Source organism: Physeter macrocephalus, chromosome 10, assembly GCF_002837175.3.
Source record: "Physeter macrocephalus isolate SW-GA chromosome 10, ASM283717v5, whole genome shotgun sequence".
NCBI lineage: Eukaryota > Metazoa > Chordata > Mammalia > Artiodactyla > Physeteridae > Physeter > Physeter macrocephalus.
Genome location: NC_041223.1, coordinates 81,259,863 through 81,282,678, shown reverse-complemented (window position 1 = coordinate 81,282,678; position 22,816 = coordinate 81,259,863). Strand labels below are relative to the sequence as shown.

At 35.4% G+C, this 22,816-nt stretch overlaps 1 protein-coding gene across 7 annotated transcripts in view; it reads right to left on the bottom strand.

Annotated features, from left to right (window-relative positions):
- The window catches only part of FAM135A (family with sequence similarity 135 member A), a 127,593-nt gene that overhangs the window by 37,040 nt on the left and 67,737 nt on the right, over positions 1 to 22,816 (bottom strand). For all 7 annotated transcript variants that reach the window (XM_024132955.3, XM_024132952.3, XM_024132954.3 and 4 more), the window contains 3 exons: positions 19,002 to 19,079; positions 14,286 to 14,335; positions 8,132 to 8,287 (listed from right to left, as the gene is read on the bottom strand). In XM_024132955.3, the coding sequence (XP_023988723.1) occupies positions 8,132 to 8,287; positions 14,286 to 14,335; positions 19,002 to 19,079 (284 nt within the window). The remainder of the gene's footprint in view (positions 1 to 8,131; positions 8,288 to 14,285; positions 14,336 to 19,001; positions 19,080 to 22,816) is intronic.

Sequence of the window (22,816 nt, the reverse complement as noted above, 5' to 3'; positions counted from 1 at the left end):
GTTCAGTCTTGGAAGGTTATACCTTTCTAAGAATTTGTCCATTTCTTCCAGGTTGTCCATTTTACTGGCATAGAGTTGCTTGCAGTAGTCTCTTAGGATGCTTTGTATTTCTGTGGTGTCTGTTGTAACTTCTCCTTTTTCATTTCTAATTTTATTGATTTGAGTCCTCTCCCTCTTTTCCTTGATGTGTGGCTAATGGTTATCAATTTTATCTTCTCAGAGAACAAGCTTTTCGTTTTATCGATCTTTGTTATTGTTTTCTTTGTTTCTATTTCATTTATTTCTGCTCTAATCTTTATGATTTCTTTCCTTCTGCTACCTTTGGGTTTTGTTCTTCTTTCTCTAGTTTCTTTAGGCGTAGGGTTAGATTGTTTATGAGATTTTTCTTGCTTCCTGAGGTAGGCTTGTATTGCTATAAACTTCCCTCTTAGAACTGCTTTTGCTGCATCGCATAGGCTTTGGATCGTTGTGTTTTCGTTGTCATTTGTCTCTAAGCATTTTTTGATTTCCTCAGTGATCTTTTGGTTATTTAGTAATGTATTGTTTAGCCTCCATGTGTTTGTGTTTTTAATGGTTTTTTTCTCTGTAATTGATTTTTAATCTCATAGCATTGTAGTCGGAAAAGATGCTTGATATGATTTCAATTTTCTTAAATTTACCGAGGCTTGATTTGTGACCCAAGATGTGATCTATCCTGGAGAATGTTCCGTGCGGGCTTGAGAAGAAAGTGTAATCTGCTGCTTTGGGATGGAATGTCCTATAAATATCAATTAAATCTATCTGGTCTATTGTGTCATTTAAAGCTTGTGTTTCCTTATTTGCTTTCATTATGGAGGATCTGCCCATTGGTGTAAGTGAGATGTTAAAGTCCCCCACTATTATTGTGTTACTGTCGATTTCCTCTTTTATAGCTGTTAGCAGTTGCCTTATATATTGATGTGCTCCTATGTTGGGTGCATATATATTTATAATTGTTACATCTTCTTCTTGGATTGATCCCTGATCATTAGGTAGTGTCCTTCCTTGTCTCTTGTAACATTCTTTGTTTTAAAGTCAATTTTATCTGATATGAGTATTGCTACTCCAGCTTTCTTTTGATTTCCATTTGCATGGAATATCTTTTTCCATCCCCTCACTTTCAGTCTGTATGTGTCCCTAGGTCTGAAGTGGGTCTCTTGTAGACAGCATATATATGGGTCTTGTTTTTGCATCCATTCAGTGAGTCTGTGTCTTTTGGTTGGGGCATTTAATCCATTTGCATTTAAGGTAATTATCAATATGTATGTTCCTATTACCATTTTCTTAATTGTTATGGGTTTGTTTTTGTAGGTCCTTTTCTTCTCTTGTGTTTCCCACTTAGAGAAGTTCCTTAGCATTTGGTGGTGCTGAATTCTCTTAGCTTCTGCTTCCTCTGTAAAGCTTTTGATCTCTCCATCGAATCTGAAGGAGATCCTTGCTGGGTAGAGTAATCTTGGTTGTAGGTTCTTCCCTTTCATCACTTTAAATATATCATGCCACTCCCTTCTGGCTTGTAGCGTTTCTGCTGAGAAATCAGCTGTTAACCTTATGGGAGTTCCCTTGTATGTTATTTGTCGTTTTTCCCTTGTTGCTTTCAATAATTTTTCTTTGTCTTTAATTTTTGTCTGCTTGAGTACTGTGCGTCTCGGTGTGTTTCTCCTTGGGTTTATCACTCCTGGGACTCTCTGTGCTTCCTGGACTTGGGTGGCTATTTCCTTTCCCATGTTAGGGAAGTTTTCGACTATAATCTCGTCAAATATTTTCTCAGGTCCTGCTCTCTCTCTTCTCCTCTGAGACCCCTATAATGCGAATGTTGTTGCGTTTAATGTTGTCCCAGAGGTCTCTTAGGCTGTCTTCATTTCTTTTCATTCTTTTTTCTTTATTCTGTTCCATGGCAGTGAATTCCACCATTCTGGCTTCTGGGTCACTTATCCATTCTTCTGCCTCAGTTATTCTGCTACTGATTTCTCCTAGTGTATTTTTCATTTCAGTTATTGTATTGTTCACCTCTGTTTGTTTGTAGTTTAATTCTTCTAGGTGTTTGTTGTTTAATTCTTCTAGGTCTCTGTTAAATATTTCTCGCATCTTCTCGATCTTTGCCTCCATTCTTTTTCTGAGGTCCTGGATCATCTTCACTATCATTATTCTGAAATCTTTATTTGGAAGGTTGCCTATCTGCACTTCATTTAGTTGTTTTTCTGGGGTTTTACCTTGTTCCTTCATCTGGTACATTGCCCTCTGCCTTTTCATCTTGTCTATCTTTCTGTGAATGTGGTTTTTGTTCCACAGGCTGCAGGGCTGTAGTTCTTCTTGCTTCTGCAGTCTGTCCTCTGGTGGATGAGGCTATCTGAACAAATGTTCTTTAAGTTATTTTTATACAAACCTGATTTATGCTTACTATTAGATACAACCCCTACTGGTTTAAGTTATTTGGTTTCTCGATCCACAGTACATTATAAAGAGCAAATGAAACCAAAGGAAAAGGAGAATTAGAGTATACATAGTATATATAGGCATTAAGTATACATAAGTATACTAGGAAAAGGAAATGAGAACTTGATGCTGAAACAAAAAGGCCCCCCTTAAAGAAAACCTAGAAAATTCCCATAAAAAGCAGATAAAATAAGTAATAAAATTAATATAACTTGGGCCTCTCTAATGGAGGATCTACTATGCAGACATTTTTGAGAGCACAGGACACCAGTGTACTATTAAAGCAGAACACTTTACACAAGATTCATAATGATAACTAAGTCACTTTGAAAGGGCTAAATTAGGTTCTATATAGTCTGCTTCAGAAGGTAAGCAACCATGAAGCACACTAGAAAGTTTTCATTTAAAATGGTCAAAAAGGGGCTTCCCTGGTGGTGCAGTGGTTGAGAGTCCGCCTGCCAATGCAGGGGACACGGGTTCGTGCCCCGGTACGGGAAGATCCCACATGCCGCGGAGCGGCTGGGCCCGTGAGCCATGGCCGCTGAGCCTGCGCGTCCGGAGCCTGTGCCCCGCAACGGGAGAGGCCACAACAGTGAGAGGCCCGCGTACCGCAAAAAAATAAAATAAAATAAAATGGTCAAAAAGATTTTAAGGAAAAAATCAGCCCTTTAAAAAGCATATATTGGATGATAACAAAATTCACTTTTGGGTAGACTTATTTCCTGAAAATGCTGGGCAAGTTTTTTGTATATACACATAAAAGCTATAATACATTTTATGTTAATAATTACATTAACAATGGAAGTCTGCCTAAACCTTGCAAAATAGGAAATAAATAGCATCAAACTAAATATTATAAATAAACAGTATGTTCTCAGAAAGTACTTCTACTTTATTAAAAAAGATATAGCTTAATATATTAAGGTTCATTGATACAGTTGTACTGAAGGAATATCAGATGAAGTAGCTTTAGAGATGAGTTCTTAAAAACGCAAACTGCGTCATGTTTTGAATAGATAACGCGTCATTGTAAAGAAACCTTTAAGTGGGAAAGGATGGCTATACAAGTTATTTCTAACTCTTTCCCTCTTCTAGAGCACAGAAAGCATCAATACAGTTGAAAACGTTATGATCTTAAAATCTCTGTAAAAGTTAATAAGAATTCCTGACCCTCCACCCTTGTTAGGAGAAGCTAGTGGCTACACATTAGAATCCAGGGTCCTGCTGATCCATATGGAAGCTTTAAAGGGCAAATTCAAAAAGGTGCTCCTTCAGAAAAGAATGGAGATTCCTCAAAAAACTAAAAACAGAACTATCATATAATCCAGCAATCCCACTCCTATGCATATATCTGGAGAAAACTCTAATTCAAAAGGATACATGCAGGCTTCCCTGGTGGTGCAGTGGTTGCACGTCCGCCTGCCGATGCAGGGGAACCGGGTTCGCGCCCCGGTCTGGGAGGATCCCACATGCTGCGGAGCGGCTGGGCCCGTGAGCCATGGCCGCTGAGCCTGCGCGTCCGGAGCCTGTGCTCCGCAACGGGAGAGGCCACGACAGAGGGAGGCCCGCATACCACAAAAAAAAAAAAAAAAAAAGGATACATGCACCTCAATGTTCATTGCAGCACTATTCACAATAGCCAAGACATGGAAGCAACCTAAATGTCTACTGACAGATGAATGTGTGAAGAAGATGTGGTACATATATACAACGGAATACTACTCAGCTGTAAAAAAGAATGAAATAATGCCATTTGCAGCAACATGGATGGACCTGGAGATGATCATACTAAGTGAAGTAAGTCAGACAGAGAAAGACAAATATCATATGATATCACTTATAGGTGGAATCTAAAATAGGACACAAATGAACTTATCTATGAAACACAAACAGACTCACAGACTAGAGAACAGACTTGTGGTTGCCAGGCGGGAGGGGGTTGGGGGAGGGAAGGAGTGGGAGTTTGGGATTCGCAGATGCAAACTAGTATATATAGAACAGATAAACAACAAGGTCCTACTGTATAGCCCAGGGAACTATATTCAATATCCTGTGATAAACCATAATGGAAACGAAAGGAAAAAACAGAAACAAAAACAAGAACGTGCTCCTTCCACAGGCAGATACAACCTGCCTCCAGGGAGGACAGGCCAGATTTCAGTTCCCACGCCCCCTAGTAGAATGCTCTTATTCAGGGAAAAGCCTAACCCTGTTAATCACTTGGAGAATTTTTTTAAAGTTACACATGCCTGGGCCCCATTCAGCACTGGTAAGTTTTGAAGTTCCCTAGGTGATTCTAATGTACAGCCATGGTCGAAAAGCACTATTTAACGTCTACTTAGACCATGACAGAGAAACTAGTATTGGATTGACTCTACTGAAAACAACTTACAAAACTGCACAAGATACATGAGCAACTGTTTCAAGCACTGAAGAACATCAACTAGACATGCAAAGAAGCTGGAAGATGTAACTTACAACCAAGAGATAAAAGCAGTTAGTAGAAGTAGACTCCAAGATAATCTAGGTGTTAGAATTAGCAGGCAATTAGTCTAATTAATAGACTAAATTTTTCAGAGCAGTTTTAGGTTTAGAGAAAAATTGATCAGAAAGTATAGGGAGTTCCAATTATACCCCAAGCCCCCAAGTTTCTCCTATTATTTACATCTTGTATTACGGTGATGCATTTGTTATAACTGACGAACCAATATTGATACATTATTATTAACTAAAGTCCATCGTTTACATTAAGATTCACCCTTGTTGTTGTGAATTGTATGGGCTTTGACAAATGTATAGTGACACGTATCCACCATTACAATATCATAGAGAACAGTTTTACTGCCCTAAAAATCTCCTATGCTCCACCCACTAGACTCTCTCCCAATCCCCCTGAGCCCCTGGCGACCACTGATTATTTATTTATAGTTTTTCCTTTTCCAGAATGTCATAGAATTGGAATCATATAGTAGGTAATTCTTCAGATTGGCTTCTTTCATTTAGCAGTGATATACTTTTAAGGTTTCTCTATGTCTTTTCATGGTTTGATAGCATATTTCTTTTTATTACTGAAAAATATTCCATTGTGTAAATACATGACAGTTTGTTTAACCATTCCCCTGATGAAGGACATCGAAGTTTTGGCGATTATAAAAAAAAAGTTGTTGTAAATATCTGAGTGCAGGTTTTTGTGCAGACCTGTTTTTAACTAATTTGGGTAAATACCAAAGAGCATGGTAGCTGGATTATTATGTAAGAGTATGTTTAGATTTATATGAAACTATCAAACTGTCTTCCAAAGTGGTTGTATCATTTTGCGTTCCCAACAGCAATGAATGAGAGTTCCTGTTGCTCCACATCTTCACCAATATTTAGTGCTGTCAGTGTTTTCAATTTTAGTCATTCTTACAGGTATGCATGGTATCTCACTGTTGCTTTAATTTGCAAATCCCTAATAATGTATAAGTTGGGTATTTTCCTTCCCCCAAGTGAAAGGCTAGAGAGGGCTGGAGCTGGGTCCCGCAGGTCAGCTGGACTCTAAAAGACAGATTCTGAGGAGGAAGGTCTTGTTAAGAAGGACAGAATGCTCTGGATGTATTTACAAATGGCTATTTCCCCCTCTCCCTGCATGAGGGGATTTCTCTGATTTGATCTATGTGAACCCAGTAAGGTTCTTGGAGCTAAAACTCATAGAAGTGTGGGTGTCCCCTAAGACTGGGCCCTCCTGGAGTTATTAACTCAAGCTTGTTCACACTGAGCCTCCAGAAATTCATCAATTACAGATTAAGTTTTGCTCTTCTGGTACTGGCTCCTGGTGACTTCTGTTCATGGGTTGGTTTCTGCTTTGGTAAGATGTGATTCTCTGTAACTGGCTAGCCATCTCTCCAGTTTGGGGGTCAGGAGTTTATCCTGTGGCCTCGGTTCTCTAATGGACCTAAAAAGATGTGTTGATATTTGGTTTGTTCAGCTCTTTTCTTGTTAGAAAGGGAGTGATGAAGTCCAAGCCTCTTAAAGCTGGATCAGAAACCAGAAGTTCAGGCACTTTCAAGTTCAGTACTTTCAAGCCGTAAGTATAAACTGGACAAAGACTGGGAGAAGCTGGTCATAACAAATGAAGAGACGAGGAACCTTAGCAGAAAAATGAAACGATTAAAAAAAGAAAAGAACCAAAGGCAAATTTTGGAAGTAAAAAGTATATATCTGAAATGAAAATTTTACTAGATAAGGTTTAGAGCAGATTAGACACTATGGAAATGAGTTAGTGAATTCAAAGATGGAACAACAGAAATTATTCACTCTGAAGAGCACAGAGAAAAACTACTAAGAAACAAAATAATATCAAACATAAGTGAAATCAGAGTGCCAGAGAGAGAGAGCAGAGGGGAAAACTGGGGCAGAAAAATTCTGTAGTTCTAATGGCTACAATTTTCATAAAATTTTTGATAAAAATATCACCCTGCAGATATGAGGATCTTGGCAAATCACAAGATAAATAAAGATAAATACCAAGAACATATATAAATATATATTTAGATAAATATAAAGAAAATATATAAACTACAAGCAATATAAAGAAAACTACAACAAGGCACCATCAGAGTCAAATTGCTGCAAACCAAAGATAAGGAGAAAATTATAACAGCAGCTGGAGGGAAGCAACAATATAAATGACAACTGATTTCTCATCCGAGATTACGGAGGATGGATGATCAAGGTATGTCTTTAAAAAACTGACACAGGGAAAAAAAGTTAATCCAGAATATTGATTAAACAACCGTATCAATCAACTTGACCTAATTTATTTATTTATTTATTTTTGGCTGTGCCAGGCACCTTGTGGCATATTAGTTCCCTGACTAGGCATTGAACCCAGGCCACTGCAGTGAAAGCGCCAAGTCCTAACCACTGGACTGCCAGGGAGCTCCCAACTGTAAATATATATGTTCCCAACACCGGAACACATGACTATATTAAGCAAATACTAACAGATCTGAAGGGAGAAATAGAAAGTGACACAGTAAGTCCCCTACATACGAACGAGTTCTGTTTCGAGAGTGTGTTCCTAAGGCCAATTTGTTCGTAAGTCCAACAAGGTTAGCCTAGGTACCCAACTAACACAATCAGCTATATGGTACTGTACTGTAATAGGTTTATAGTACTTTTCACACAAATAGTACATAAAAAACAAACACAAAAAATAAAGAAAACATTTTTGATATTACAGTACAGTACCTTGAAAAGTACAGTAGTGCAGTACAACAGCTGGCGCTTCTTAGCAGTACCAGCTACATCACCGCTGCTTTTACACTTGCTTCCGGACATCCTACGCTTGAAATAAAGATACTATACTACTGTATTCTATACAGTACAGTACAGTAAAATACACAAAAGCACAACCACTTGTAGAGGATGCACACACGTGACAATGTAGCCAGACATGTGAACTAACTTACGTGACTGGACACATGAGCATGTGTTCGCACCTTTCAAAGTTCACAACTTGAAGATTCGTATGTAGGGGACACGCACGTGACAATGTAGCCAGACATGTGAACTAACTTACGTGACTGGACACATGAGCGTGTGTTCGCACCTTTCAAAGTTCACAACTTGAAGATTCGTATGTAGGGGACTTACTGTACTCATTAAAATGCTCTAACATCACTTTTTTTAAACTTACCCTCAAAGTATGGTGCTCTTGTGCTAATAATAGTCTTAGCTCTTCATGTAGTGTTATAACTTCCAGAAACTGTCCCCATAAAGCCATTAGAAGTGAGCAAAGTTGTGCGAGATTCATATTTATAAGTTCTGCCAGTTCATCAGGATTCTCTATTTTCTGAAATGACAAGGAAAAAAACCTTTACTGCTCTCTGAGAATTACCATAACACATCTATATATGTTACTGAGACTATTAATACAAAGGCAAATTTTTAGTTTTTAAAAATGTGTGTGTATGCGCTTGCATGTGTGTGTGGAGAGAGACCAACTGACCCATGGCTTTTTTCTATCTGATAGTTACTTCAGCACTTTTCGACCATTTAACCAATATTTCAATACCGGAGGTATCTTGTTACTGAAATAACATCATAGTCTAAAGTTACAAATCAGGATTCTATAGAACATGATCAAATTCAAACACTAAAATACTGGGAATTTTAAATACAATGTACAAATCATGATGAAAGTTATAAAAATTTTGAAAGATGATGAAATCTTAAAATCTGATTTTTTTCCCCATCAGCTAAGTAAAGTACTTAAAAGATCCGTAACTCCTCAGAAAGGACTGAGACAACTCTCTAAAGTACTGCTTTGCCCTCACACCTGTGCTCCTAGATTTTATTTTGCTTGTGGGAATCCTTTCATAGAGCTGTCGAACACTTCTTTCCTTCTCTTTTCTAACAATTCACTCACCCAGTATTTACTGGGCACATTTTACATGCTAGGGCCTACATTCTACAGACACAAAGATTAATATGAAAAGTTCACAGCCTAATGAGGAAAGAAAAGTGGGTAAATGATTACAATATAATATTATGAGTGCTCTAATAGTGGTATTAAATTATCCCCTTTTATTTAAATATTCACCTAAACTGATGATGGAAGTTAAGAGTACTGAATGAGATGCAGAATCTTCTAAAAGGCATTTGGTTTTCTTGAATTGATAAAATAAGAACTTCTAAACAAAGAATATCAAAGGACTATAAATCAGAATGATGTTTCTCTTTGGCCAAGCATTTTTATCGTGAGGACAGGCTTTTCTTCAATACACTGAGGCAGCAGTCAGTCTTCAGGGAGGTAGTATCTTGATGCAAAAATCTGTCTTTAATTACTAGTAACACTAAGAAATCTACTTTAAATACATACATGGGTGCTGATCTCATTTTCCTACTGTAAAGACGGAAGAAGTTGTCTGCTCAGATCGAAGCTGACAGCCATTCCCGCCTACACACCAATGATGGCCTCACTTATGGCTCCGGATCACATCTCCCCGAGCTCTAGATCCAGCATCTACTGGATGACTGTACTTGGACAGTTCAACGTGTCTCAAACTGCACTGCACCCTCCCTTTCTAAAAACAAACAAAACCCCCAAATGTTGCTTATCACATATGACCCTCTTTCTCTGTTTGTATTAGCTTCTTTTTGAAGTCTGCAATCCAGCTGCCTTTTCTTCCCCAACCCAAACCAAGCTTCCATTTATCTTCTTAACTAAGAGAACACTTAAAACAAAAACTCGGCAACATTAGTAAGAAAGGAAGGGATCGTGTCTTATTCACTTTTGTGACTCTGGTTACCGGTACACGGTAGTCACTCAATAAATACTTACTGGACAAATAAATGAATAAGGAATTACAGGCCTCAGATAAGGAAAAAGCTCCCAGAATACGAGGACAAACTCAGAAAACGCTGACAAATTCCAGAATTCTGGAATGGAAGCTAATAGTCAACAGATGATAAGTACTGGTTCATCAACATACACAGAAATTCTACAGAGGTGTTCTGCCCCAGGAAATGGTTTATAAATGTTATTAGAAATGAAGCTAACAAGTTTTTCATGTCTCCTAAGAACACACAAAAGATTAAAATGTACTATAAAGAAGGTGAAACCTGCTGTATTGTTTCAAGAATGAATTTAATGGAGTTAGGAAAAGAAGACTATTTGACAGTAATTAAATAGCACTACACAAGGCAAGCAATGCTACACCTAGTATAATCTACACACAAGTAGAACTAATTCTCCTCCAGAGAGCAAGGCTATCTAGATACCTTGTATTTATTAATTGTATTTCTCAGGGATCATGGCACCAAGGTTCTGAGAAAGGACTTTTAGTATTTTCATTATTGGGAAAAGCATCCCTTCAGGTATAAACAAATTACTCCTTTGGTTTATATAACTCTTTACAGTAAGTGTCAAAATATAAATAATAATCATTTCTTTTTTATATTAAAAAGGAAATCAGAATTAAGTTTGACAAGATCTTTTATATGTATAAATGTAGGAATAATAAGACCTTATATTTATATATATTTTTCAACTAACATTCATTATTTTGTCCTATTCATAGCATTCACTGACCTTGTTTGATTACAAAATGGTGCTTACTTTAATAGACTTGGAAAATGGGGGAAAGCAAAAAAGAAAAAAATAAAGTTCATTTTAGTTTATAGCCTTCAATTTTTTTCAGTTATAGAGAGGAAAAAACCAGAATCATATATAGCTTTATGCCATTTTCACTGGATAACACAGTATGAGCATTTCCCTACATCATCAAACATTTGTTGAAAGCAACATCTTTAAGGTTGTACAACATTTTTAGATTATGAGTGTCCCATGATTTCTTTAACCATTGTCCTACTGTTGGCGATTTATTTAGGTTAATGTTTTACAATATTATAAGTTACACTACATATGAATCTTTGTTTATTTGGTATAAATTGAGAAGGAATACTCTTTTTGGCTTTGGATACATACTGCCCAACTAATCTCTGAGAAAGATCTACGAGGTACGAGAATTTGTATCTCACTGCATCTCAATAAGCATTACGTTGTTATTAAAAAATCACAGCTAGGTTAAAAATGACGTCAGAATATTTAAATTTTTGTTTCTTTGATAATTAGATTAAATATTTTTCACATACTTATTAGCAGTTTTTGTAATTTGGTGTCTAACCTATACTAATATGAAAAATGGGGAATAACAGGTTTTCTTATCGATTTGTAAGACCTCTTTGTAAGACCTCTCATTATTCCACCTCTTGTGTATTCTATCTGCTGTCAAAGTTTACCCTAGTTTACGTTAAATTTTATGACGTCCATTTAAATACTGAAATTAAATACGAGTACATAAAAATTTATTAGTAATATTTGAATACATATGTATTATTTTTTAACACTTAGTACAGATGGATATAGAGTAAAGAATAAAACTTTTCCTTCACAGCCCCATCCTTCATGCTATTGTTTTCTGTATTTTTGTTAACAGTTTGAAATGTATATGTATGTGTGTATATATAGCCTTTCAAATATTTTATATGTAATCTAATCACACAAATATGATCAAATACATACAGAGCTTTTATTAATATAAAAATCATACTCATTTTTCCAACTTCTTTTTTCTTTTCTTTTTTTTTTTTTTTTAAAGATTTTTGACGTGGACCATTTTTTTTAAAGTCTTTACTGAATTTGTTACAACATTGTTTCTGTTTTACATTTTGGTTTTTTGGCCCTGAGGCATGTGGGATCTTAGCTCCCGGATCAGGGATCGAACATGAACACCCTGTATTGGAAGGCGAAGTCTTAACCATTGGACTGCCAGGGAAGTCCCTATTTTTTCAATTAATATATCCTAGAGAGCTTTTCAGCATGAAAACAGTACCTTGCATCATAGATGAATATATATATCTTGAATTAAAGAATCCCTGTCAATGCATAGAGACTTGCCTAATCCTTTCAAATGGCTACATGGGAATTGATAATTCTTTATGTCTGTTGAAATGTATTAGCAATTCTGCGGGGCAGATTCCTAAATAAAAACTGTTTTGTGGCAAAGCATGCGTTTTTAATAGATGTTTTCAGAACAGACTGATGAAGTGACCTAAAAAATGTACCAATTTCTACCCTCACCAACAGCACAGGCAGACACTAGTTTCCCTACACCCTTCTCAACAATGCAGATCAGCAGTCACTTTCATTTTTGCAAATTTCATGCGCAAAAAACCCTTTTATTGTTTAAATCTGCATTTCCCTGGTTTTCAGTAAGACAGTGTCACCTATGTACTAACCTGTTCTGCTAAGAACTGTGTTTTGTACATTGCCTCTATGCATATCCCTTTTTCCTGGGGGGTGTTTTGAAACTGATACATAGGACCTCTTTATATATTGTGAGTATTAATCATTTGCCACTTTTAAGTATTGCAAATATTTTCTTCCAGTTTATTGCTACCTTTCAACTTTATATTTCATTTTGTTTTATTGCCTTTTTTTTTTTTTTTGCGGTATGCGGGCCTCCCACTGCTGTGGCCTCTCCCACTGCGGAGCACAGGCTCCGGACGCGCAGGCTCAGCGGCCATGGCTCACGGGCCCAGCCGCCCCGCGCCACGCGGGATCCTCCTGGACCGGGGCACGAACCCGCGTCCCCTGCATCGGCAGGCGGACTCTCAACCACCGCGCCACCAGGGAAGCCCTTCATTTTGTTTTAAAGAAGTTTCAAATCATCAATACCTTATTTTGTCTTTTATACTATTACTCTGAAAAAGTTATTTCATATCCTAAGATCAGATTGTTTATATATACATGTATATGTAAATTTATCTTCCAAATTTTTCTGGACATTTAACTCTTCAAGTCCATTTAGAATTTTCTTCTATAGTATGATATTTTACCACACTATTTATGTAACCCAATGTTTGTGATATTTTATCATACATTCAATTCTTAAACATATTTAGTGACTGTTTCAGTGCTATTTAGTTTCATTGATTTGTCTTTCTAGACTTTTAGAGAAGTCCTAGTCTATTTCCATAACTGTAGTTTTATATATATATATGTTAGCATCTACTTGGGCAAGTCCCTCTATATTATTATTATTCTTCAAAAGTTTTTCTTAGTCATCCTTACCTTTCTTTAAGTGATCTTTAACATAAGTTTAAAGTTTCCAACAGGATTTTGATATAGACGCATTAATATTATTAACTTGAGAAAAACTGGATCTTTCAGAGATCATTCACCTTTCCATCTGGGAGTATCATAATGTTTATTCATCCAAATTTCCTTTAATATGTCAGTGAAACACTGTAGATATTTTTTTCCATATTAATCACAAACATTAAGATTATTTCTAAGCATATATAATTCTTTGGGGCAACTATTATAATGACATTAGTGATTTTTTAAAGAAAACACTTATCTTACTTGAACCGTGGGGAAAGCCTCTAGGATAGTATACGAAATTGTCTATCCTGACTATGTATAATTTTACAAGGAGAAGGTAGATACTTTCAAAGGGGTCAAGTCCTCATTTAAATTTACATACAGAAATACAACCCGAAGTCAATATATTTTTGTTTGATTCATGTCTCCGATTTCTTCCATTAACGTAGCTAAACAAGAGTGAAATACATAGGGATCCTAAAATAGTCAAAACATTTAGTACCATGGGGAAGAAAAAGGAAAAATAAAAATCTATTCAATTTAATTGCAAGAACGAACTAGTGGAAAAATGGTCTAAGACAAACTGATCTCTTGAAATAAAACAAACTTTCATTTCTAAACAATATCACTTTACAAAACTATGTACGTTTAAGTAATGCTTAAAAAAATTTTTCCAGGGCTTCCCTGGTGGCGCAGTGGTTGCGCGTCTGCCTGCTGATGCAGGGGAACTGGGTTCGCGCCCCGGTCTGGGAGGATCCCACGTGCCGCGGAGCGGCTGGGCCCGTGAGCCATGGCCGCTGAGTCTGCGCGTCCGGAGCCTGTGCTCCGCAACGCGAGAGGCCATAACAGAAGGAGGCCCGCATACCACACACACACACACAAAAAAAAATTTTTCCAGAAATTCTTTGAGTGAACTAATAAGAGAAAAAGGACACTTCTGATCAGTTAATTGTCTTTGCTATTTCACTTATATGCACAATAATATACATTTTAAAGTTAATTTAACTTCACGTTCAAGTCAAATGTCGTTTGATCAACTAAGTTGTGTTTCTACCTAGGTCAACAATTTTATCTTTGCATTTTAGAAAGGATAAATAATTAATATTTTCTTCAATAAAATACTTAGAAAACAGAATCCACTCAAATAACTTGGTAACGTGAATTTTAAAAATGCAAGTACCTTGACTTCTTCACATAATTCAGTAAGTCGCGCTTCCACATCCATTTCCTCTGAAAGGAGTAAAGAGTAATTGGAGGAAGTATCTCAATGTTAGATCTGTAAACTGTTTTTGAAATTACAGAAATAAATTAAATTACCTTTAAAAAACCAGAAGGTTGCAAAATATCCGGACTGTATTAAATGAGTTAAATTTCAATGTAATATATTTTTCTAAACACATTAATCATGCAGGTAATGTGATAATTAGTAAATTCTATGTTCTTATTACAGGCATACCTCGAAAATATTGCAGTTCGGTTCCAGACCACTGCAAAAGAGTGAAGACTGCAATAAAGCTAATTACATGAATTTTCTGGTTTCCCAGTGCATATAAAAGTTACATTTACACTGTACTGTAGTCCATTAAGTGTGCAATAGCATTATGTCTAAAAAACAATGTACATACCTTAATTTTAAAATATTTTATTGCTAAAAAAATGCCAACCATCATCTGAGCCTTCAGTGAGTTGTAATCTTTTTGCAATAGTAACATAAAAAATCACTGATCACAGATCAATATAATAAAGTAATGATAATAATGAAAAAGCTTGAAATATTGAGAGAACTACCAAAATATGACACAGAGACACAAAGTGAGCAAATGCTGTTGGGAAAAATGCTGCCAACAGACTTGCTTGCCGTAGGGTTGCCATAAATCTTCAATTTGTGGAAAACACAGTATCCGTGAAGTGCAATAAAGTGAGGTATGCCTGTATTAAGTAGCGGGTTTCTGTTCTCATAAGAGGCGAACACTGTCAAGGAACTACTGACTATATACCTCAAGTAACTTGCACAACTGCATCACAGAAAAGATAAAACATACAACTAAGGTTTTATTGCATTTCACATATTATAAATTCCAGTAATCTTAGTATTTTGTATTACATATGTACATGCTTCACTTTTTTTTTTGCGGTACACCGGCCTCTCACTGTTGTGGCCTCTCCCGTTGCGGAGCACAGGCTCTGGACGCGCAGGCTCAGCGGCCATGGCTCACGGGCCCAGCCGCTCCGCGGCATGTGGGATCTTCCCAGACCAGGGCACGAACCCGCGTCCCCTGCATCGGCAAGTGGACTCTCAATCACTGCGCCACCAGGGAAGCCCGTACATGCTTCACTTTTTACAAAAGCTTCGCTTTTTACTGTAGCTATAGTTCAAGTCAAAATAATTTTTATAACCAAAACATATATAAAGCATGCCTGGAATATAAGCTGTTTAATGAAAATGAATGACAAAATCCTTTTCGACAAAACGTAAGTTTCTATTTTAGTTTAATAAATTCAGTTTTCTATCAGACAGTGTAAAACCAAGGCGATTTTTTCCCATATAATCCTGACTTATTTTTAATGTATGCTACGACCATTTACAAAGGGGGGTGCAGATTAATTTACAATCAAAATGGTAATATTTACAAAGGAGTACAGAAACTAACAGAAGACTTATTAGTTACTTTTTGCAGGGAAGACATTTCGCTAAAACCTGAAATATCATGTTTAGATATACTCAGTTTTTCTTCAGAAATCAAACTAAAATGAGTTCTCCTAAGACAACTCTAACAGCACACCGTCAGCACACAACATTCCATAATCTTGCTGCTGTAAGGGAGTTTAACTGATTATTCTCACACAAAAGCAAGAATACATTCTGTGACATCCCTGAATTCATTCATCAGCTCACTGTCTTGTAAGGTATACTGAATGTTTACTACTTGATAAAAAGAATGATAAACATTTAAATTTGATAAAATAAGCAGTTACACTGATGTGCTGAACACAACCGAGCTGTGATGGGAACAACAAACGCTGTTGGTAACTAAAACCAGGAGGACACACAAATGTTTTGGAATTCACAAAATATATAAATAACCCACTGATAACTAAAGAAATCTGCTGAGATTTCAAAAATCATTTCACCGTCAGGTAAATCAGTGGCTTCTAATGTTCGGTTTTCCAAAAAAAAAAAAGAAAAAATCTAGCAGACCCTGTATTAAAATCATAACTTCCATATGCCAACATCTGTTTTCACATCACTCATGATGTTTTCCTTTGACAGAAGAAAATCAGCAGAATTGGTCTTAGTAGGTTACATATCCTACTTACGAATTTTTAAAAAATGAAAATAAACTTTTTAGAGTTTTGATACACTTTTCTCATCTTTACATACAAGAGCCTAAGTGCAGAAACTGGTCCATTTGCATTATAGTTCGTGAGAGCTACTTCAATGCAAACACCTTCAGGGATGCTGAACTTAATGCAAAACTTAACTTCAAAACCTTTGAGATGAAATGATTTCAACATCATTTAGGATTTTAACTGAGTTTAATTAATTTTTCCTTTAAAAATGCCTATATATCTATTTATACAACTTTATAGAAATGTATACAGCTTATTTTTCTTTTCGGCCGTGCCATGCATGCCATGCGGTGTGATCTCAGTTCCCCAACCAGGGACTTGAACCCGGGCCATGGCAGTGAAAGACTGGAATCCTAACCACTAGGCCACCACAGAGCTCCCTACAAACTTTTTACCTTGGCTCCTCCTGCTAATTGAAGGTGGCAGCTTTGAACACATCCTTCCATATTTTCAAATATATACATATATGAGATCTGGAGTCACTGTTTTCCAAAAATGGGTGTATTTTACAAACCTGCTGCAATTTGCTTTTTTTCCCTCAGCAGTACTCCATGTAAATGGGAATATGCAGCCCTAAAGCACTTTTTTTCAAATGGCTGCATAATATCCCTTGCTGTGGGTACCTCAAAGTCCATTCCTTGCTGAATGATGGGCATTTATCTTTGTTTCCAGTGTTTTGCCACTAAGAATACTGTACTGAACCCGGGCCATGGCAGTGAAAGCCTGGAATCCTAACCACTAGGCCACCAGAGAGCTCCCTACAAACTTTTTACCTTGGCTCCTCCTGCTAATTGAAGGTGGCAGCTTTGAACACATCCTTCCATATTTTCAAATATATACATATATGAGATCTGGAGTCACTGTTTTCCAAAAATGGGTGTATTTTACAAACCTGCTGCAATTTGCTTTTTTTCCCTCAGCAGTACTCCATGTAAATGGGATATGCAGCCCTAAAGCACTTTTTTTCACATGGCTGCATAATATCCCTTGCTGTGGGTACCTCAAAGTCCATTCTTTGCTGAATGATGGGCATTTATCTTTGTTTCCAGTGTTTTGCCACTAAGAATACTGTGATCAACGTGGGTGTACATATACTGTTACATACGAGTACTCCTTTCCGTGCTACAGATGAACAAAAATGGAGTTGCTAGGTCGAAAGGTAAAGGTATCTTAAATTTATCTTCTAAATCTAAATCCACCCTCTCATCTACTCATTCATTCAACAGATATTCATAGCATAGTTCAGATAATGCCAATACACTGCTAGGAGTTAAGGATGAACGATATCTCAAAAAAAGTGTTATTTAACTAACTTCACTATGTTTTAGTTTTGAATCAAGTCTTTTCCCACCCAACCAAATACTGGGCCCTTCTTTATATAGGTCTTATTATATGAGCAGCGTTTTTCAAAATTATTTAGCGTGCTCACATCTAAACTGATAGGCTGACGATACAATAGTTAATGAGAAGTATATTTTTATTGCTAAAAAGAACACTAAAACATGTCATAAATGACCATAATTTCACACCATGAATTCTTTAATTTTATAGTTAAGTTACTTAATGAGAATATAAAATTATATTCTAAAATAATGATCATAAATAAATCTTCAACCTTTCTTTTTTCCTTCCTGATAACAAGATAAGTTTCTCGCTTCACAGTTTTAGTGAAAACTGACCCAATTTAAGTATTTCTGGGCTAGTTTTCATTTGAGAAATGTGGAGAAAAATTTTGGCTCCTTAATTTCCTTTTGTCCATACTTCTGAAAACTGAGAAACAAATGCTGTGATTTAATTTTATGTTTTATTTCTACAGCTTTTCATAACTTTTAAAAAATGTAATAGTGATGGTCTATTCAACACCAAGTAAAAACTTTCAATATACTTATGGAAAGATAATAAATTAAGTACTATTGCTATTCAAGAACAAAAGTTTATAATATATAGGGAAATATGTCAATAAAATAATGAGATCACAATATTTCCTTTCAAATGTGTAACATATCTGGATAGTGGTGACTTGATATTACTGTATTTTGCTTTTTAAACTTAGAACAATAAAAAATAAATACAAATTGACTCAAAAAACAAAGCCAGATACTAAAGATGCTTCTCTCTTTACTTCTGTAATGCATGAGAATAGCTTCAGTTTTTAAACCACATTTGATTATCCTTAGCCCTACCCAAAGACAAACTGACTTTGAACAAATTTAAGTCATTACCATTAAACCAACAAATTCTGGCAATGAACATGGTTTCCAAAAAGTGCTTTTTGTAGGAACTCTAAAATGAATATGTTAAAAGCCAAAGAAATCTTTGCATTTAACATTTCCAGTTTTAAATAAAAACTTCAAGATTAAAATTAATTACAAATTAACCAAAGCTTATCTACAAACCAAACTGATTCTAATAGTAAGTTCTTAAATAAGGGTGGTAGGAACATACAATATTAAGAAATACATATTTATGAAATTTGACACTAATTTAAAGCAAAGTTTCCTGCTAATTAAAAGGGATTATTTACTTAACCTCTTTGTAAACGTACCTAGACAGGCGTCTTTCTGGGTTGGTGGCTGTTTTCTTCTGAGAAGGCGCTCATAAAGGACCTGCGTGTTGGCCTTGGCTAGTTATAAGGATTGCACACAGCACTAGTTACTATACTCCTTTAACAATAAAATTTATTAGAATTTTCCAATTTGTTATTAATAGTTTTAGTATTGATCGAATAGTGCAGTTAGATTAGAACACTAAAGCAAAAGCTTTCAGTTAATTAACTTATTAGAATTACAAATGATGTACATTCACGTTTATGTTACTTGGCTCGTTTTTCTATTTAAGTGAATGTGCCACTCAACATTTCATAATCCAATATTATTTTTATGTTTTAATTTCTTAAACTGAGAATTTTAGAGTTGGCAGGGGTCTCAGAGATCAGCGAGGTCAACCCCTTGCCTTTACAAGTGTAGAGACCGGGGCCCCAAAAGGTTACATGACTTGGCAAAGCCTAGATTCCAGAATTCCTGACACCCATTTTCAGTAAGAGTTCCTTGCACCAAACCAATATTTAACTGTATGTCATCAAAAAAAAATGTACATCATTCATCTACGAGAAAAGAAAAAGACACAAGCAGAACAGAATTCAAGGCATTATTTTTAAAAGGGAATAGAGTTTAGATACACTCCTCACACCATGGTGGAATTTAAGACTTTTAAATATATACATATTTGAAAACTCAAGAAAAGGGCTAAATAGTGGAAGGAAATAGAATACATCCTTTAATCAAGAACTACTTTAAAAACTTACTAAAACTGGTGAATATAATGATGTTTAGTCAACAGTGTTTTACAGAAATATTATCTAGTGCCTACAATCTAATTTTGCTAGGATAAAAATAATGTTAATAGTTCAGAATATGCAATAGTTTTATTTTGAATAGTTAATAATATTTTAAGATGTTTTCCTAGAATATGCATTCAAGAATAAACCAAAATTTACAATAAATAGAAAATATAAATAATGAAAAGTTTAAGAATAACACAAAGTATCACTGATAAATATTTACTGAAGATGAATCTTGAATTTAAAAATCCCTAGGAAACTACTATAAAGTATGTGCTGGTGTCTATGTACTTTTCAATTATCAACAAAAACTGTATTGTGCGGTTTCATTCATTCATCCATTCAACAAATATATTTTGAGTAAACACCATGTGTAAGGTACTAATAATTTTATTCTACCACTATTATTTACTTATTTGAAACTGAAGTCTAGGGGTTTGCTTTAGAATTTTATTTTCTGATAAAATAAAATAAGCAAATAATTTGGAATAAAATTGATATTCATTTAGTAACTGACTCCTGAAATTAAACATAAGGGCTCTTTTAATTATGATATTTTCTACATTATATTCATAAGCCCAAAGTAATATATATGTGCCATAAAAGCCATCCTTACCCCAAAGTTAAAAACCTTATAAATAAATGAATTATCATACTGAAGTTAGATAAATTAGTGCTAATATTGTCTCAGCTATTTGAAATATCTTTGCCTTTGAAAAGAGATGCTTGTTTCCTTTAAACATTACTTCCTTTTGTACAGAAATATTTTTTATAAGTTAAAATGTGGTTCAAGTGTTTTTCCATTCGGAAATATTACATGTTAAAACTCTTTGAAAATTCTGTGCACGCAGCATGGACAGGCCAACCTCACACAGGGCTCTCTGTACTAACCCACAAGAACCCCACCCAGCTGTGGGAGTCTCTCCTGTCTCTCTCAGTGCTGAACTGACTCCTTATTAAGGGAAAGGGGATGTCAAAGCTCTTCAAAGACCTAGAAGAGGCCTGCTCTTTCCTCAGCACTTTGCTCAGCCCGAAGGAATTCCTCCGTTAACCAGTTTTCCTTGTGGAGCTTCCTCACACCTTCTGCTTTCTGGCTGCCCTCCTCTTTCCTTCCTGATGCATTTAGCACATCTGGAACCCTTCAATCCTCCTGCCCTTAGAATGGAAACCAGTTTGCATAAACAGTCCCAGTTACTTAAAGGTAGTCAGCGACAGCAATGGTGCACACGTGCACACGCAGTCCTGAGCGCTACACGATGATGCCGCCACGAATTCAACATCCAAACTACTAACAGATTCTCCTAGAGAAATGCCATTACACGTGGTTTCTGTGTCATACCACTACTTTTCAGTAACATGGTGTCACCCTTCATTAACATTATGGTTTAATAGTCTTGTGGTCTGACCATTAAACCTAAATTAACCAAAATTTATCACATAATTCTCCTAAGAAAATGTTTGAATCCCAAAGAACCAAATTAAAAAATATATGAAGCATAATTTTACCATTAATTAAGGATTAGTGATAGCTTAAATTAATTCTATTCTACAAACAATTCTTTCATTTTCAAACAATTCTATTCATTTCAGTTTCAAAAAAAAAAAGAATTTTTAAAAGTTTACATTTGAGGCAGTGGTCTCTTAAAGGATTTTCCTAAGGGAAATAGAAGATTCTAAGTGCATGAAACAGCAAGGAAAAAGAATATTCCAGAGAACAGTAATCAAAAGTTTTCCGTACTACCATTTTTGACTTGAGGAAGAATACATGAGCAAAAAAGAACAAACATTTTCCTACTGCTTGTAAAACTGGGGATACATTGGGATCCTTGAATTAAGCATTCTAAATAGTCAACTGAATGATATCTGTTTCTAGTTAAATCAGGAAAAGTGTGCACTGAACTGACTGATAACGAAATTAATCCAACCCGTGGGAGCATCTGCTGACAGGCAGCAGTACAACAGCCAGCCTGTTCTCACAGCTGAACTTCAGTGAGGTACAGATCACTTTCTTACAATTCTTTTGTATCTCAAGATAGGCAGTTATAAAAACAGGCTAATTAGTCTCAAACCCAAGAATTATTTTCAGTAACTATTTTTGATAGTGCATCAATATTGTTAAAAGACTGAGATCCTTGAGGAACAAAGAACTAAATAAGAACAGTGATTAATTTCAGTAAAATTTAAAAAGTAATTTCCGATTTATTCAAGTATGTAATGATGAAAATAACTTATTCTAAAGAGATAATTAAAATGTGCTTTTTATGAGGAGCTATTAGCTGATATTTGAAAGTAAAAGCTTATAAAACTTTCATAACATGTCTGAATAAAAACATTTTTGCAAATCTCAATAATTTATCTTCTGCGAAGTGATATATGTATTTTGCAAACTACAAGTGGTATACAAATCAAGGCAATATGATTTTTTATTATGTATTACAATATACATGCAGATATTAATGTCAGATAAAAACTGAAGACTTGTGTTTTAAAATTATATTAAAATTTTTCAGAATGTTAAAACTGAGTAATGTTATTATTTTCTGAAATGAAATAAAAGAAATAAGATCTGAGATCACTTAAAACCAAACATATTTTAAAAAAAGGTCCCAAGTACCTACAATCTGCTTAGACTGTTAAGTATTTGGAAGTATGGATTTAATTTATCTTACCTAATCTATCTAATTTCTCTTCCCTATCTAATAATTCTATGGATAATTACATTTGTTTTCTAGTAAGCTTTCTGCTTATATTCTAAGAGAAGTAGTAATATTGACATACCGTTCAAAAAAATCTACCAAAAGACTCATTTCAGACTTAGCACCAAGAAATTATTTCTCAATATCATACAGTTTTTTTAATTTCAGAAAGTAATTATCAAAGATTGAAAAAGATGAAGTTGAGAGAGAAGCAAAAGTGAAGCACATAAACCTAGTTTTAGTATAGAAACTATGGCCAAGCTGATAACTAGCAAATTGAGAATGAAGAGTGCCTTGAACTAAAGCAGAGGTCTGGCTACTTTC